Below are 19,972 nucleotides of genomic sequence, written 5' to 3'. Positions count from 1 at the left end.
AACATCAGTTATCTGTAATATTCGGGACAGTCCCTTTTTTTAAGTCCGTGTCCCGAATTTTTTCTGACCTCATTCGGGACGTCAACGGTGTTGCCACATGAAGGGAAATATCCCTTTTGCAAGGAAATTCGGACCGAAATTTTAACCAAAAGGGAAAAGAGAATTTCGATGAAAAATACCACAATTTCAGGGAAATTTTAAGATATCTGACTACATTATTACAGTTTATGTTAAGTTCCAGTTTCATATTCACATTCTCATTTTTCTGTTCTTTTTTCTCCCTTGAATATAGCCTGTATCTATTTATATTTCTGTTAAGTACATCGCTTTTCTGCACCTTCTGATAATAGTAACGATGAGGATTAACGATTAAATGGATTGCTGACCAGGATCCAAACCTGGGATATCTGGTCACGAAGCAATGAAAGTGATATCTATGTGAAAAATATAACATTTTTTATTCACATGGACATGGACCAACGGAAATACTTCTATGTACTACTGCTTTCACCATCACCACTAATAATAATTTCAGCTACTTCTACTACCACTACTATTGTATGATTTCCTTAGGTGAAGGGAAAAATTGATCCATAAAGGGAAATTTTGCCCCTTGGAAAGGGAAATTGTGCTCTCATATTGTGGCAACACTGGACGTCAAAATGTCCCGATTTCTTGTCAAGCCATATTTTCTCTTTAATTTTCTAGCGCTTACTCAGTCATAATAAACGTACAAACGCACATTTTTCACAAGACATTGTTGATTGCATTTCCATATTCTAATTTCGGGATACTAATCTGTTTTCTTCAATTCCAGTATTGTTCTTGACTTGATCCATTGTGCGTAATAACATTTGTTTATTTTGATTAATTAATAACATATGTATCATTTATGTGTACGTGCACGCGGTCATGCATTGCGGCATAGGAATAGAGTAGCAAAAAGGCCCGATTTCACGTTCTGAAAATATGGTAGCTTTAGTATCTGACAAAAATAAACAAATGCCTGTGGTAATAATGAATCTAGAACTTGGCTGTACAAAAAAAAATATTGTTTCGATTGTCCGCAGAGGCGGAAGAAGGCCTACGAGCAGAAATAGTTATCAAGGAAAGTTACTTTGCTTTGAGGTTCTCAACAAAGTATCGAATTTTGTCGCTGTTTCACGGCGAACCCTGCATTCTCTATCTTTCTTCTTAACTAAACTCGGTGGCGCGATAACTTCTAAGGGTTAGGGCCTGCCAGAGCGGCCTTTTCATTGGGTGACGCGTGGTCCCATCGTCGCTGTTTTCTAGCTTTCGCGAGCGGAGCGCGCTACTTCTTCTCTTCGCCTCCCCAATTGTTCTCACGATGCTGGCTGAACGCCAAAATCTTAGGTGCTCCCACCGGAATCGATCGCAGGACCTCTTAATTACAAGGCCGCAACGTTACCATTACGCCATCGGGGACTAACATATTTCGAAAACGAGGTAAGGTATTAGTGATCTGCTCTTGCAAGAAGACTACGGGGTACACGAAATAGCATGCTTGTGTGACTAACAGTGTTGCCACTTGCTTTTTATACATCTCAACGTTGGAAACGGAAAAACTGAACAAGAAACTTGTAGCAGTGTTGCATTCTTTAGAAGTTACGGAAGTCAAAATATCATTAAAATATCGCCGAGCATGCAGAATCGTCCTGTACTAAACCTTATAAAGTAGCCTGTGATCATATCAAAGCATAGAAGATTAGATAAGAATCATTCAGCATATTAACGCCAGTGGCGCAACCACAGTTTTTCCCCTCCCCCAACCTTCTACCAAAGTTAATTCTAGGGGAGGGGCAAACGTTGATGGTCAAGGGCACCTGCAGTGGGGCACAGAGGAGCGATTGCCCCCTCGATTTCAAATTTTATACAAATAAAAATACTTTTCGTAAAATTTTCTTGCTCGTTTCGCTCGCAATGCCTGATTTTCTCAGTCTCGTCAAGTTCAGAGCCGTAGCTAGGGGGCGGCGGGAGGCGGCCATGGGTGCCGAATGATCTAAATAAAACAAAAAAGGTTGTGAAAGAGAGAGTGCCATGGCGCCCCGTGAAATTATTTACGCCCTATTAAATCAATATTGTTTTCAGTTGTAAAAATTGGATCTAAAAATGTTCTCGCTCGCAATATGATTGTTTCCTGTAATGTATTTAAATAATAAGCTTTAAATACGTAGGCTACACAATTTAGTGTTAGCATGTTGCATATGTGTAAACATATCTTGTACATGAAAGTTATATAAGTTATATGTACAAAAATAATTTTCTTCGGAATGTATTTATCATTTATTTTTTCCATTCAAAAATACAGTTTGTGTGCTTGTTTTCCATTATTATCTAGTGTGAAAATGAACGTTGAAAAATTATTTCAAATAGTTTGTTCCAAACAAATGCTTTAGTACAGACTTCTACCCCCTTTCTGCGTAAGTTAAGCGTCTTTGATACTACTACTGCCACTAGTAATAATAATAATATCGGTACGTTTATTCTGGTACTTGCCCCCCCTGACTAAAAATCGTGGTTGCGCCTCTGATTAACGCTGTTGACCAACGATATTAACATTATTCCTATTTTTCATTATGCTAACGTAAGTTGCTTTTGTACCTATATAGATCACTTACGACGATGAGGATGAGAGATGAATTGATGTACACGGTCGAGCGCACACTTTGCCAGGATTCGAACCTAGGATCCTTGACGTCTGAGCTAGTCACTACGCCAGCAATGACCAAACTCTCGACACTTGCTTATTCCTGGAGCACTGATTGGTTACCGTCACCGATGTTATACGAGAGTTGTCAGTTTTTTTAAAAAATCCTCTTTATGATCGAAAACAATATCCACAGTTTGTACCACTGTCATCCACTGAAAAAACTGCAGCAAATCGCACCTGCGTTTGGACATAAATTTACTTCTTGCTTCGATTTCCAATCATGGGCAGATTGAGTTCTTCGTCCGGAGGAGAGCACAGAAACTGGCCCACGAGCGAAATCAAGTCGATTTGTTCTGTTTATTTTTTTACGTATTGTAGAGTGAAAGAGTGTTTACTGCGTAATGAAGGCAGGGAAACGAGTTAAATTACAACACATCACTGACTCACATTGTAAAAATAAGCGCTGTACAAACCAGAAGTTCTGCCCACGCCGGCCAAGATGGAATATAAAGGTTGGCCCACTAGCGAAATTCAGGGAAAACGGTTAGCGTTTGCCACGTGGTGTATCTTGATTTTCTAGATAATAATAACAGGATTACTACTTTGATAATTGTATGCAATTCATTCACCACATTGCCTATGTATTAACTTAGGTTGATTTATCCCAATACAAGTTTCCCATTTATTTTGAAAAACCAAATTCAAGGTTTTCAAAATAATTTTGTAATGATTTACCTTACTACCAAATAAATGTTAAATTCGTAATAGCATATACTATACAAATGATTGTCGTTCATTTAACACACTTGCAGAAGATTTTTTAAAAAAAATATGGAAACATTTCTTGCATGGAATATACAGTGTAGAAGACAATGCAGAGATTGTTTTAAAGAAATATTTTTATATTTTCACATTTTGATATTTTTGTAATACCCTAAGCCTGAAAGATCAACACAAAATATTGTTGTGCGTTTGTTTACTGTTCGTACATATACAAGTAATGAAGATATAACGTGTACGATTAACACAGGTGATGTATAGTTTCTTAATGTTTATAAGCTGGTGTCATTTCATTCAGCCATACGACATTCATGAAATTAAAAGGTAAGAAAAGCAGGATTATGTTAAAAACAGGCATACAGCAATGTTGGATTTCTTCATTTAATTGTAGAACTGTTTGTTCTAACAATGCGCTCAATGTACGAAAGCAATCGCCAATGATTTCATCTTTAATCCTTCTTTTACAAAGCAGCAACTTCCTTTTAAAGGCTGCCAACTTGTTTGAAAGGTGCAGGATTCTTTTGTACCTTGTAAAGGTACATACAGAACATTCAGTGTTTGGAAAATATAAAAAGATACGCCAATTTCAGTTCAAAGACACTATCAATGAAGTTTTCAGCATTGGCGTGGTTTTCTTCTACAAGGTGCGAGTGCAGTTCCTGTCTCGGTTCAAAAACATGGTAGATGACATTGCCGATGGACAACCAACGTGAGTTGCAACGATATAGATAAAAAAATAACAATATAAGCGTTCCAGGTGACATGATGAAAGATTGACATATTTTTTTATGAACACACTTTGAATTTTCAGAAAAAGAAATAATTTTTTCAAAGTTCTCGCGGCTCCCCTTCGAAACTTCGGCGCCTCCCCAGGGAGGTGCGTCTCACAGTTTGAATACCACTTCCCTAAGACAACGCAATCAATTCAATTGTGGATTTACAATAAGAATAGCAGCAAAGTGTACCATTTATGGCATTTTTTAAAAAAAAGCCAAAATCCATTTTTGAAAAATTAGAATTTTGTATAATTTATGTTTCCAGAATTAAACTTTTTCACGAAGACTAAACATAATTGATGCCCCCTCAGTGGCCGAGCGCGTTGGATTCTGGACTCGCGATCTCATCACCGACGGCTACAGTTCGAGTCCTGGAGAGTGTATGGATATTCTTTAGTGTCACTTCATAAATTCCACCAATCATCTTCATCGTCGCGATTAGACTACAGAGGCAGGAAAGCGAATAAGATTTTAAAAATACAAATATAAAAGTTGATGGCAGGTTATTGGACATTGAAGACAAAATTAGTTTAAAGAAAAAAAGGGTGTGAAAATATTTACCTGGTGAAGCAAAACTATGCCTCCTAATCGGGAAAAGAGACTGAGACCTCCTCAGCTTGGCCTCCTGCTTCATCCTACGAACGGTCGCCATGGTGACGTTGTCAGTGCCTCTCCCCATGTCCAACACGACACAAGCACGCGCGAGAATGCAGCATCCACATATCCGACCGTATCACCCAGCACTTTCGACTTCCGAACGTCCCAGCAGAACGAACCGCAGAACGCGCCGTTTGCAGACTGCAAGAACGAGTTGCTCTCGAAGCGTGCGGCAGACGGTCTCGCTTCCCCTCCCCTACTTCCCCTCACCTGGAGTCCTTCCTTGCTTGCTTGCTTCCGTTTCGAAGATCAACAAACCACCTGTCTCACTCATCCTTCCCCCTCGTTTAACGGTCAACTTGCTCGCTGAAGGTGATACGTGGGTGACCAAAAGCACCTTCCAAAATCCAACGACGGGTGTTCATAATTTCACCTCTACTGAACGTACATCACAACGTACCTCATCGGTTTACAAAGTGCTGACAAGATCCACAAGCGCCAAAAACTCGAACCGTGCAAGCAAACAGAAGTAACAAACAAATAGGAATATCTGAGAATTAACCTACTCCCTTCTGCCGTATTATATCTATCTATTCCTATTTTAGTTACTTTACGTCGCTCCTCTACCTAATACCTACAGGGAGGTTATTTCAGTCGTTCACCGCCAGCGTGACGGCCGTTCCGCGGACTCTTCATGCAACAGGTCCCGGCAAATTGCGTTCAGGAAGTCCGTAACAGAAACCGCTTGTTTTGTAATGTTTCCACTTTTCACAATTACAGTTACAATTACAATTGAAATAAGCACGTACCTTGTCGCACGGATGCAGGAAAAGGTGTCCTCCCAAATACAAATATTTCCGGCACCTTATTTCTGACATCTAATCTTAGATTAGACATCGCTACTTTATCCTCAGTTGACAGAAAGGGAAGACAGCATCCCGGCGCATAAAGCAAACCGAAAGCGTAAAATGATATTTAAAAGTAATAATAATGATGATCACTAACCTCCTGTGTTATAAGAGATGTTGAAAATGACTTCCTTCAACAGCAATACAACACGTTTCTTAGGTTCAAGAGATCCTGTCTATCGTAATCCCTGACCACTTTTCTGCAAGAATTCGTTTTCACGTAATTATCGTACATAAAAACTCTATGTTCAAGACTATATTTGTTTAACGACATAAGTAATGAATGAATAACAATTAACACACAATAAAGCACTGGCCATGAGTAGCACATTACAATAACACAGTATAAGCAACACGCGTACTGTTGAACGCAAACAGAATTGAACATGAACGAACACTGACGTCTGGTAGCCGACAGTGTTGCTAACCATTTTTCGGCAATGTCCCTACAGACGTAGTCAAAATGTCCCTACAACTGACCAAATGTCCCTACGCCAAGTAAAGTGACTAAAAAAAAAACACCTCATGAGCATGCAAACGAAGATAAAATATACACATTTACTTACCAAATCTTTCTGCTCGGTGCTTCCACAATTAATGAAGGAGCGAATTTACAATACAGGACCTCTCCCCGATTTTTTGTAATATTTCGCATACTCACTAATTGAGGCCTCCTAATCACGAATTTGAAGTTAAAATTTGGGGGGTCACGTGTAGAAATTGCAAAATAAGTGACATTGAGTGGTCCGCTTATTATTTACCGGAAGATTTTGTGTTTCCAATACTTAAAAAACGAAATATACATTCCTGATATTACTACGACCCCAAATTTTAACTATGTTTGCCTATCCTAACCTAACCTAACCGTACCTGAATGGTTCGTGGGGCTATCCGTCAATGGTTTGTTGGGCTACCCGTGCATGTTTTTTTCGAGCCCAAAGTTTAACTATGTTTGCCTAACCTAACTTAACCTAAACTTACCGAGAATGGTCAGTGGGGCTATTCCTGAATGGTTTTGCGGTAATTGTGATTACGAACCGATAAAAAATATTATTTTCGTAGCACTTTAACGGCAAACGTTCATCATCGAAGACGCCATTTTCGTATCCTGCAATTTTATGATTGATGTACTGTTGCCAAATTTACCTGTAATCAAATCAGTTCTTCTACATCGTGATTGTCGCTGTCACATGTAAGCACGTTCTTGGGGCAATATACTGAAATCCATAAGTTTATTAATTAGCCCACAGCCATCCTCCTGCACACTCCACCTAACAATCTGTACAACATTAACAACTTTTTTACTCTTCTCTTCCGCCATTCTTACACGATCCATGCTCTCCAAGTATGAAATCAACAGTGTGGCAACGCTGTAGACAGCGTAACTAATTTTAATTTGTTCATATCAACAAATATGGCTACCATACTTGTATACGGAGAATCATTGCGAGAATTGAAAAGCTTATTTTACAACTTCTACGCGTTGATGAACATTTTTTTCCCCCTCACCCCAACATGTTAACTTGAGATAAATAATCACGAATAATTATTTCGTGAGTATAAGACGTAGCATAGAAATTACAGAAGGGTCCGGTATTGTAAATTCTTGCCTTAATGAATAATAGGGGTGTGCTGGACAGAATTTTTTGGGTCGGGACGGGATCGGGACGGTAATTTTTTTAAATCCCGACATTCGGGACTGAAAAATTTGCAATTTCCTGGACGGGAAATGTTCGAAATTTCCCGAAGCACTAGAAATCTCGAATTTTACAAGTCATTTTCACTTTAAGTGATTGTTTTTGCATTTCTAGAATAAAAACTTACAACTTTCGATAAGTTCCAGAAACTTACAAGGCAGAAAACGTCGAGAATTAACGACTTTTTAAAGTAAAGAATCCAGCACACCCCTAATGAATAACGTTGAGTCGTTTACTGTTGATTATGTTATTTGAAGTCATACATGCTGCTGCTGTGAAGAGCATGTATGATGCTGTATTTCCTGCATTCTTTAACAATTTTGGTCCCATTTTATTTCCCTTTTTTGTTTTTGTATCACTTAACATTGAAAATATTCTTTCCGTTTCCGCGTTAGAATGCGGCAATGTTAGCACTATTTTCGCGAGAGTGGAAATGTTTTCAAAAAGGAACTTGCCTTGAAAGTTTTTGGTAACCGATAACATGTTCCAAAATTCTGATGGAGATCTGTTAGTTAGTTCTTTTTTCTCCTCCTCGCTAAAGTATCCATATAAACTAATTCATAAAATGTAATTTACGAAGATTGAAAAAAGTACCTACGTTTTCCCTCATTTGGCAAAATCTGTCCCTACGTTCCTACGCGGGCGAAATTTAGTGAAAAGTCCCTATGCGTAGGGACATGTCCCTACGGTTGGCATCACTGCCGACACGTGCAGTATGAAGCGCCCTCTCGCGGCTGACAACTCACCCAACCCCCGATAAGCTGCAGGCGCTGTCGCGACAACTGAGAATAAAGTAGCGATGACTAATCTAAGATTAGATGTCAGAAATAAGGTGCCAGAAATATTTGTATTTGGGAGGACACCTTTTCCTGCATCCGTGCGACAAGGTACGTGCTTATTTCAATTGTAATTGTAACTGTAATTGTGAAAAGTGGAAACATTACAAAACAAGCGGTTTCTGTTACGGACTTCCTGTAATGCAATTTGCCGGGACCTGTTGCATGAAGAGTCCGCGGAACGGCCGTCACTCTGGCGGTGAACGACTGAAATAACCTCCCTGTATCTACGTCGCAATCAAGCTTTACCCTAGATGCAAACCCTTGGTGTCGTGACGATAAAATACTAATTACTACGCCACAGATTAATGATGAAATTAGGGCTGAACCGATACCGATGCACCGGTACTTTTACCGATTCTCACAGATACTTAAAAATTTCAATAATTAAAATTTGTTCAAAAAATTGATCAATATTGATGTGTAAATACTGTATTATCCAATTACATGCATCGATTGAACATGAAATTTGCTTATTCAAGAATTGCATCAGAATATTACAATAGATATCATGTAATGGCAAAATATACCGATACATCGGTAACTTTGCCCTAGATGAAATTAATTATCGAAGAAACACTGAAGACTACTGGCATTACAAGGCATCACCTTATCCTTTAGATCATGGAAGGTTTCATCCTCAAAAACAGCTGTTTTTCGATCAAGTGCAAAGAAAAGCTGACATGAAAATTAAGTAAACTTATAAAAATGATTATGATCACTAAATATATCTGAAACTAAGCTTAGCTTCAAAGTCTACCTTTTACGCAGGCAAAATTTAATCATAAAGGTCAAATTCATTCAATGTGTTATTTATTACTTTTCCAACAACCTTCAGGTCATTGTCGCTCAAGAATAAACACGATAGTTTTGGAAACAAAAGTTGAAAATGCAATTCCAACTTGTTGTACAAATAAAATAATCTGCCAAGATTTAGATTAAGACGTTATTTGCGACATGGATTGAAGTCTTAAAAATTCCATTGATATGTACTTCCAGAACTCCCAACAAAAGACTGACGCTCTACCTGCTAACCACAATAATGTAGATTGTGGACACAACCAAAATATATGCTATAAATATTTCAATCACAGAATGAAGCATTCTTAAATTCACCATATTATCCATCAAAGTTTCACGGCTTCCATATACGCTATGAAGCTGCCAATGTCTTGAAAATATGAGGCAAATCTTCAAGGAGTAGGCCAATGGGTAAAGTTTCGCAAAAAAGCGCAAAACACACACCTGGCACCGTTACTCGAAGAGTTTCCGAATCAGCAAACGCACTTTGAAATTTGGAGCGGAAATAGTGACCTTTTGACATCAATCTGAAAGTTTCGGTTTGTTCTTTGGTTAAACAATGGACATCAATTGAACTTTTCGTATAATTAGCCACGTTTAGACACCTTCCACATCCTCTTCTCGAAGGGGAGAAAGCCCCCAAGAAACCAAGGCTTGTTTGCTGGCTTGATCGCACGTTGGAATCGCTGAGGGATTGGCAATGTTTCAGAATTTGTTAGAGATGTCCTCTTTGTCGTGTTTGTGCTTACACTTCACGCGCCTCTACGACCCACGCAGTGAGACTCGCTAATCACGCACAAACTTCATTCAAAATATTCGTCTCGCAGACCATTCACAATATTTTGTGGGTTCAAGGCAAGTGGCAAGCTTTGCCACACAATGGCATGAAGAAGTCCTATTGCAATTTGCAAGTTCCAGCACGGAAAAAATGTACTAGCTTTTCGAATGTAAGTGACGTACAGTGAGATTCACATGTATTGCTCGGTAGTGTCCATGACAATTTTCATTGATTATTCTCTTGCATCCTACGTGATTTTAAGTAATGGATTTTTACGTATGCTGGTTCAGAGATTGTTTGACAGTGTCAATTCTTGAAACTCTCATTGCGTAAAACAAAAAGAATAAGCGTGGACGTGAATAACTTTGTAATACTCATGCGTCCTACTGTGTGTATTATTCTGTGGCTTCATATTTTCATGTGCAAAGCAAAGCTGATATGAAAATTAAGTAAAAAGGTATAAAAATAGTTTTGCTAAACTAATATACCGTGTAACAAATAGTTTGAAATGCAAATTATGAGAGTTGTGCCCCATGAATTTAGAGTAAGTTGTTACAAATTTGCTAATATGTTCACACCATCCGCTTGGCGGCGCTAGTGATTTCTGTACTAGCTTTCAGAGAGTAAGTGACGTACTTATTATTCTCTTGCTTCAACTTTACACTTGCATAATTGTCGTAGGAAGCTTTTAGACTGAATTGACGGGCACGTTTCGCTTGGAAGGGAACCCTCACTAATCAAAACAACGTTTCGAACAGAAATGACACGATAAGCTGCACGTGTCGCTCTGTCTGTGCACGGTGAATGCCTATTTATAGATTGAAGCGGCCCCTGTCGCTTGTCACTTAAGTGTGAAACACCCGTGTAGCTTCAGTCTGAAAGCTTCCTTACACTTTCCGGCAAAGAGCTCACAGTATTCACTCACTTCCAATACACCAATAGAAAACAGCGCACTGGCAAACGTCTGTGTACATTATGTACTGTTGGAGGTGCGCAGGGAAATAAAAACGCTAATAAAATGGGCTAATTTATCCACAACGCTAGAATGAACGTCAAGGGGACAATGAACTGAGGGACGACAAAACAAACTCACTCAGGTTTTGTGCCAAGTACATTACATCAAAGAAACAGCACAATTATGAATTGCATTGACAAACAATGATGGCAACTTTCCTTTCCCTCAAAGAAACAAAGAACGTCAGTACAATTTCAGTCCTTGGTACCGCGTTCTGATCTCGAAGGAAAAACTACAGCCGAAGACGTGGGTATCACATTTGGACAAGCCGTCAACAAGTTTCCAAGAAAGGACAAGACATCAAACGTCACTCAGACGTTACGTAACTATGTCAACGGTAATCAACTTGGCGACACTCGTTTCATTTTTATTTTATTTTAGAAATTCGTCTGTGCAACCTTGATCGCGATGTCTTCCGAGCCTCCTCCACACTACGCTTGGAAAACACACACGTCCCACATCATCACGTCAATCTTGCATGTATCTCTGCATGTTTATGCTTGACTACCGTCACGTGATTCCAAGCATCACGACACATCTCAAACTCAGCACGGAATCTTGTAAGCCAACTCTCTCTGGCCAGAAGAAAATGCCTACAGTGATAGCAAAACCACGTACCATTGAGGGAAAAAATAACTTGCAGCCACAAACCATCGGCCTTTTCCTTATGGCCCAGGACACGCTTGCTTTGCATGACAGCTCGAAACATGTTCTTCAGGCAATTCGAGTCTTCAATATGTTAAAACCGACCCCTCCGCATTCCTCTGATTAAAACCTTCTCACAGTATTAGGGTCACTTGCCCATGTCCATTAAGAGCTGGCGGCATTCCAACGAAGGCAAAAAGAAGTCAGGGTATTTTCTTACTTGTGTTAAACAAGATGGCTGAACGTGTATCAACATGATGTGACCACATATAATTGCTATAATAAATTTAAGATTTTGTAGGTTCCCAAGACCCAGCGACAGTGTTATCATTCATAGGCTTTTGACAATTCTAAAGAAGGACCACCAAGTCACGGGATAGGAGGCGATTAACATTCTTGACAACAGCCACCGTGTGTCAGAGTGAAAAAACATGGAAGTGGCTGAAACTGAAAGAAGGGAGTAAAAGTCTGTACGAACAAATGGCACAAGACAAAATTAACAGTTGCAAACGAAGATGACCTATCAAACTGCAAGCGATGATGACCTATGCAAACTGCAACAAAGATGACCTAAGTAAAGTGACTCTCCTTTTGGCTAATCAGCACCTATTTTACTACTTTACACATATCTGACATTGTTATGACCGAATTTTACATTAAGGCTGCATTTAAGGCCATACCTAACCATTAAATCATTAATTTCCGACATTATTATCACCCTTGCAATGTAACAGAGTCCGAAAATCCAGGTATTTACGCCAATACAATACTCCAAATCCAATAGAAACAAAATAACTAATTTGAAATAATGTATACACGCCTACCTGTTCTCCGCTGCAACGTTATTTTAGTATATTCCGCCGAATATTCTCGCCGTAAATATGTGACTGTCCTCTACACCTCCAAGCAGCAAGTATTTGTTTCTTTCTGTTGTGCATGCGTTTGTAAATTAACAGGAACTCTGTTAGTTTTTGACGATTGGCTTTTGTTTAGTAGGAAGACTGATTTCAAGTAATGTGTTCAAACTTGAATTTACGACGAGTATTGTTTCAAGAGGAAAAATATGTTAGCAACTATAAACTATGTTCTAATTCTTGCTCCAGAACTTGTATAATATTATGGAAGATGTATTCGCATATCGCATGAACTAGAAACTCCATGTAATGTACAATTGCAATTAACACAGCCTCTTATGGCTCTGCGTTTCGGGCGATAATGAAGGACGGAGCTTTAATTTACCTCAGCAATAGTACTTATTCTAACTCGTTGATGTAGCCTGTGGAAATCTATTGTCCTGAGAAGTTGCAAAGCGGTACGCAATGTCCTGAGATATGAAATCGAAGGAAATAGAAATAAAATATCAGTGAAAGGTCCAGCATGGAGCATATCAAACAAAACGATAATGTTGTAAATTGCAGAGGTGCAGAAAGGTAAGGAACTCGGTTGAAGACAGGAACAGAGAACTTGCAACAAGGAAAAGGATAATGAAAATAGGGAAAGCAAGCAGAAGAATAAACAGTGGAAGCTAAACGTTTTCATAGAAGGTTAAGCATTACAAGAGATTAAGAGCAAATCAATTTCGTGGTTGAGAACTTGACATTGAAGGTTAAAAGATGTGCAAAACCTCAAATCAATTCACATGAATTCACAGTCAGTAGTAACTCAAACATGTTTGGAGAGAGCATCAGTACAATCGCCCGCTTAACCCGCTTAGAGATGGACGCGGAAGAGACTAAGCAACATATAATAATCCAACAACGAACCGGTCTTGAATATTTTTAAAGTGAAAACCTTGAGACGTCAGCCCAGACATCAAATGACCACAAGTTTTTATGAGGAAGCGAGGGGAGAGGGGGGGAGTCTGATGCTGAAAACCAGATTGATCACGTGGTTTACTCCGTTACGCATCACAGTACAGTTGGATTTTTATAAAACTACGAAGGCAATAATATTGTCGAGCCAAGATAAAGAACTTCCGGTTACACCCTCCCGTAAAGTGGAAGTTAAGTTGAAATAATAAATTGCATGGCGCCAACGTGTATGGTGTTTGGCGACGTAAATACGTAGTTTTGTACCAGTTCATATTAGACATATTGAATGTTGCACCGACTTGGTAACAGAAACGCATATCATCATAGATATGCATCATTATATGAGAGATATTATGTGATGACCAGTGCTGAAATGGATCCTATACCGGTTAATTCCTTATCCATCTTAGTTAAATGATTTTTTACATGTGATAAATTTATTTTCTATGATTGGCGTCTAATTTGGGAACGAATCTCGATCAGATTAATTTTCCTGTATTCGAGGTTGCCTTTATAACTTTTCAAACCTTGATCACGAGTTTATGGAGATTTCACACCGAAACAACAAGCGACACACGACACGTGCTGTTGATTGGCTCGTTCTCAAGCGACGTGTCGACCTCCATGCAGCGCACTACGACGTCAGGAGTCCCGGGTTCTAACTCCTGCCTGGCGTTCTTTGCGAGTGTCCCTTCATCAATTTCAACATATCACATCATTCATCTTCGCGATTAGCCAAAAGTGGCAGAAAAAACTAAGTAAAATAAACCAAATCAATCCACTCCAAGCGACATGCTGCTTGGGAACGAACCAATGAGCAGCAACGCACCGTAGCAGCATGACAGGCTGCACAAGCCTGCGTTCGATTGGTGAAATCCTCAAGCGACAAGTGTTGTCTGTCGCTTTGCTTATACTTCGGAACATGCAACATATCTCCAATACATGGATCTTTGCGAATCCGTGTGGCAAAGAATATGCAAACAACTCGCTGTGTTAGTTCCTTTCTGTTGAAGGTCATTTTTAATGGCGAGAAGGGAGAGAATGACCGGCCGTCTAGCAAAAAGTAATTATCTTATTCTCAACAAGGACGATACTCTCGAGGTGCATTTTACAGCATCGTGTGGACTCAATTTACACATCGGAACCACATAAACAGGTGGATATACTTCGCTAAGAAGTTGCAGGGGAGTTTTGATAATGGAAGATCACGGTTTGTGATTTTTTTTCTATTTGTTCAAGCTGAAGAAAGACAGGAATGTTAGTGTCGAGCAATAATTTTGTAGGTATCTTTATTAGTGACGTGACAGATTCCACTACTTTCTAGCTCTGGGGTTAATCGCGACGACGAGACTGATGATATTCGAATCTGGGACTCATGGTTTCGTATCACACAGTGTTGCACACTACGTCACTGCAGTTGTGGTGACAAAGCAAAAGCTTTCCAGATTTCAATGAACTACAATATATTTTCAAGTAGTAATTCCCGAGCTTGTAATAATCTAATATGTAAAATTGCGATATGCAAGTACAGGGGGTTTAAAGCACATTATCCATACCGAAAGATGGGGATCAGGCATATCAAGGTTGAAAATGTCGGTTATTTAATATTTCACCTTTTTACGCAAACACGCACACATACATTTACTACTGAGAAGGAAAAAGCCTCTGCACAGAACTTTATGAAACCACACTACGAATTGCGATCTTGCTTATTTCCGGTATGACTCATTTCTCCTCGACCAATCTCCGTTCGCTATCCGTAATTGACTCGCCTGTTATCTAGCCACCTTGAACCGCGGCAGAGAGAGATATTTCTGGAGGAAGGTTTTCATGGTGGTATCGTTTGGATTCTGTGTGAATAGCGTGTTGAATTGTTTGTTTTTCTTGAGATCTAATTAATTGAAGTTTGATTTGAGAATAATAGTTCTAGAGTTACAAGATTAAATCTCTCTATACATTTTACATTTGATATGTGAAAGAGAAAAGCGAAATAAAAACGCTTGTGATTTCCCAAGATGGCTCAGGATGTGAAGATTAATGAAGAAAATTTAATGCAAGCAATCCAGAGTGATATGAATGTGGTTGTACCTGAACAGTTAGCGGAAATGGAAGTTAGTGATAAGACTTCTTTCAAAAGAGGTCGATCTAATGAAGAATGCACGGAACCTGAAGTGGAGAAAAACCCCAAAAATCCGAAAGTAAGTGCAAGTACAAAGGTTGGTGTTGCTAAATATAGAAATGAGGCATATGATATGTCTTTATATTATGAAGGACATCAAGGCCCATATATCGTGTTGGTGGACAGTACATTACCTGGATCACAGAGCCTGAATACGGTAAAATTAGGTTATAATTTGTGTAAGGAGAAGGTTGATGTTGAATTCGTTAAACAAAGTGGTTTGAAGCAGGCAAAATTGTCATTTCGCACAGCATATGATGCAAATAAATTTGCTAAAAATGAATTCATCAAGGAAAAATACCATTTAGAAGCCAGAATTCCTAAAGGTCTTTTAGTGAGAGAAGGATTAATATATGGTGTACCTACCGACATCCCAGTAGACGAGAAAATCGAAGACATTAGAGCTGAAGTTCCAATAATAGATGTAATAAGGATGAAGAAAACTTTTTTCAATGAAGAGGGGGAAGTAAGACAAGAACCTACTAAACTGATTAGTGTAACATTCCAATCTCAACAGTTACCAAAAGAAGTGAAGTTGTGGAGACAAATATTTGAAGTGAAGCCAAAAGTAAGATCTGTGATTTTATGCAAGAAATGTTTCCGTTTCTCACACTCACAAACACAGTGTAAATCCTCTCCCGTGTGTTATAGATGCGGTCAAGCGGAACATGGAATCTGCAATGCCAGTCCTAAATGTATTAATTGCAAGGGAAACCACTTATCTACCGATAAGTCTTGTGTAAGATGGGAGCAAGAGAGAGAAATACAAAGGCTGATTGCTTATAACAACATCTCCTATCAAGATGCAAAGAAACAAGTACTTTTTGGAATTGATCCACGAAATGAACGGCGAACATATGCGACCTCTGCTAAAGACTTTCCTAAATTGCTAGAGATAAGAAAGGAATCAATAAACAAGGAAAGCCCTTGCACATCAGAAAATTCTACTACAAACAGATTTAATTCTGTTACAGATTGGGAAAATAGAAGAAATGACACATATCTAAGTAACCTCTGTTGGAAGAAAGTGCCACCAGAATCTGACCGGTCTTATGAAAGTTTTAAAAAACAACACGGGGAAAATTTTAGACTGCATTCTGCTTCACAATTGAGGAAAACAATTAAACCTGTTTTGATAAAGGACAAAAATAAACACAAGGATCCACAAATTGCGTTAACATCATCAGCAGTGGCTAATTCAAGTGAACCTGTGAGCACGACGTGTTCCTCTAAGGAACAGGATAGAAAATCAGATTCGATTGGACGCCGGACAACAGCAGAGAGTCCTTCTCAGAAAGAATCGCTAGTAAATCTGCTACATCTAATAGCAGAACTAACCACAACAATTTCAGTGAGTGATGATTTATTATATATTAGGAAAATAATATTAAAATGTAACGAAATTTCTGTACAAATTTTAAAACTAATTCAAGACTTACAAGATTTCGGGGACACCCCCTAATTTAAAACAACAATGTGTTGCCAGCAAAGAAAAATCTTGCCATTAATAATACAATGGAATTTAAGATCCTTCTCTGCAAGGAAACTTCAATTAATTAAATTAATAGATGAGTGTCACCCGTTAATTATTTGCGTTAGTGAGGTATGGGGTTTAAAATCAGAAAATATTCATATTGCTCACTATCATACTATATTAAATGATTATAATGTGGGATATAAGGGTGTGGGAATTTTTGTTCATGAAAGTGTACCATTTCAACAAATTCAGTTTAATTCAACACATGATTTATTTTCCAAATATAATGTAGAAGTGGTCGGTATAAAAATGCAGTTAAACAACTTACTTTATAATATTATTAGTTTGTATATTCCATCTCATTACACTTCTCAACAAATACAGAGCTCTCATCTAAATTCTCTTTTGTCTGGCTTTCAACATCCCTTTATCATAACAGGAGATTTTAATTGTCATAATACATTGTGGGGTGATCATAGAATTGATACTTTGGGAAAGACAGTTGAAGATTGGATGGATTATAATAACTTGACAGTTATAAATGATGGATCTCCAACACATGTACCACCAAATGGAAACAATATGTCCTCAATTGATCTAACTTTAATATCTGATAATCAGTGTTTTGAATTTGTATGGGAAATAGACTTTGATTTACGAACTAGTGATCATTTTCCATGTTTCATCACGCTAACATCCTCTCAAAACTTTCCAAAATTAATAAAACATAAAACAATTCGTAAGTGGAGCGTAAAGAGGGCAGATTGGATGAAATATAATTCAGTTTTAGACTTAAAATTTTCAGCTAAAGAATATCAAAACCAATATACTGTACAATATGAAAAATTTGTGGACATAATAACTCAAGTTATGGATTATGCCTGTCCGCGACTGAAACCGCAATATGATCGAAATTTTCCTAAAATAGATTGGTGGAATGAAGAATGTTTTCAAGCAAAAAGGAAGCGAATACAAGCATTGAAACAATTTGTAAGTGCTCCTTCACCTGCAACTTTGATAAATTTAAAACGAGCTACTGCAAAATCTAGAAAAGTATATATAAAGGCTAAGAGATTTTCATGGCAAAAATATTGCGAAGAAATAAACCCTAAAACAAAATTAGATGTTATATGGCGCAAGTTCAGATCACTTAGAAAAGCACATGTAAGTCGGACTTTACCTTTGTCCACTGAATGGAAAACTGAATTTATTAATAAAGTAATTCCTACACCCTTTACATCAGCCTGCGAACCTCCTAATATATTCTACACATTCTCATCTACATCAAAATACTCAAAGGGGTTCACATCCTCTATCACTGTAAATGAAATTCATGAAATTCTTCAAGGGTCTAAAGATTCTGCTCCTGGCATTGATGGAATTACGTATTCTATGGTACGAAATCTTCCTCAGAATGCACTAAGCATTTTATGTAAAATTTACAATCAAATATTCCTATCGGGTAAAATTCCTGTTGCATGGACCTCTCAAATTATTATGCCAATTATAAAACCAGGAAAAAACCCTTCCTTGGGTCAGTCATATCGCCCAATAGCTCTTAGTTCCGTATTGGCAAAAATTTTCGAGAAGCTTTTATTAAAAAGATTAGAGTGGTTTATGGAAGGTCAAAAGGTATTTTCTCCCAGACAAATGGGATTTCGTAAAGGTTATGGAACCCAGGATGCATTAGTAACATTATCTTCTCATATTTATAGCGTTATTAACAAAAAACAATCAGTACTTTCAGCCTTTATTGATATTCAAAGTGCATATGACAACGTAGATATTACTGTTCTATTGAGACAACTACAATTACTAAAAGTGCCACATTGTATACTCATATTGACATGGAAATTGTTATCTAAAAGACAACTTTATTTTCATTTTGGTTCAGAAATGATAGGTCCAATATATATTGGACAAGGACTACCACAGGGAAGTCCTTTTAGCCCATTATTATTTAATGTTTATTTATCAGATATTAAAACAATAATAGATTCCCCATTTCAGTTTCTACAATATGCTGATGATGTATGTATATATTTAGACTCAAGCAATCACTTGAAAGATTTTTCAATGTTTGAAGACAAATTAATAGAATTTAACCAATGGTTAAAGCAGAAAAAATTATCAATATCTTTAGAAAAGTCCAAAATAGTAGTATTTAAACATAAGGGTCTTCAAAATATTTTCAACATTATTCATAGGAGATTACAAATTCCAATTGTTTCACAAGTAAAATATCTAGGTGTATACTTTGATGCATCATTATCATGGCAGTATCAAATAAATATGATGAAAAATAGATCCGATAAAATATTTCATTTATTTAAAGCTATGGCGAATACCAAATGGGGAGCACATCCTACCAGCATGCTTATGTTTTATAAGAATTATTATCGAGCAGTATTAGATTATGGATTAATGGTCTTGTGTAATCTTCCAGTAACAAAACTTTCTCCACTAGAAGTCCAGCAACGAAAAATTCTAAAAAGATGTTTGGGATTAATGAACAGTACTCCTAAGGTAGTGGTATATATGGAGTCAGTAGAATGTTCGGTTTCTGTGAGGATAAAGTTAATTGCTATAAAAATGTTATTTAAAATTCAACATTCACCATGGCATCCTTTCAATGATGTGTTATTAAATCTTTTAGAGCTGCATGATTCAGGAATAACCAATGATAAATCAGCTACGCTTTGGGTACAACTATTTAGTAAATATCATCATGAATGTAGTCAAGTACTTATAGCAAGAACATTGCCAGTATACTCGTTAGAATTTCCCACACAACCAATTCAAAATATATATTTCCCGAAATATAATCATTCAGCTGAGTTTAGAGAATCTTGGGAAGACTTTTATCATATATATACAGATGGGTCTAAAACTGAAAGTGGAGTAGGAGCAGCTCTTTATGATACTGAAAGAAATATATCAAAAATGTTTAGGTTACCAGTGGAGGCATCCATATTTACAGCAGAAATATATGCGGTATATC

General features: G+C 37.8%; 1 protein-coding gene across 8 annotated transcripts in view; it reads right to left on the bottom strand.

Moving 5' to 3' along the window:
- LOC145981056 (uncharacterized) overlaps window positions 1-19,972 on the bottom strand; it is a 288,517-nt gene that overhangs the window by 107,333 nt on the left and 161,212 nt on the right. For 2 of the 8 annotated variants that reach the window (XM_083114163.1, XM_083114164.1), the window contains exon 1: window positions 4,789-5,016. The exons of the other annotated variants lie outside the window; for them this stretch is intronic. In XM_083114163.1, the coding sequence (XP_082970289.1) occupies window positions 4,789-4,906 (118 nt within the window). In that variant the 5' untranslated portion in view covers window positions 4,907-5,016. Of the gene's footprint in view, window positions 1-4,788; window positions 5,017-19,972 lie in introns of those variants that run through there. 8 annotated transcript variants of the gene reach the window in all.

Source organism: Lepisma saccharinum, chromosome 28, assembly GCF_977018435.1.
Source record: "Lepisma saccharinum chromosome 28, izLepSacc3.1, whole genome shotgun sequence".
NCBI lineage: Eukaryota > Metazoa > Arthropoda > Insecta > Zygentoma > Lepismatidae > Lepisma > Lepisma saccharinum.
The sequence above is the reverse complement of the archived record's forward strand: the minus strand, read 5'-3'. Positions and strand labels throughout refer to the sequence as shown.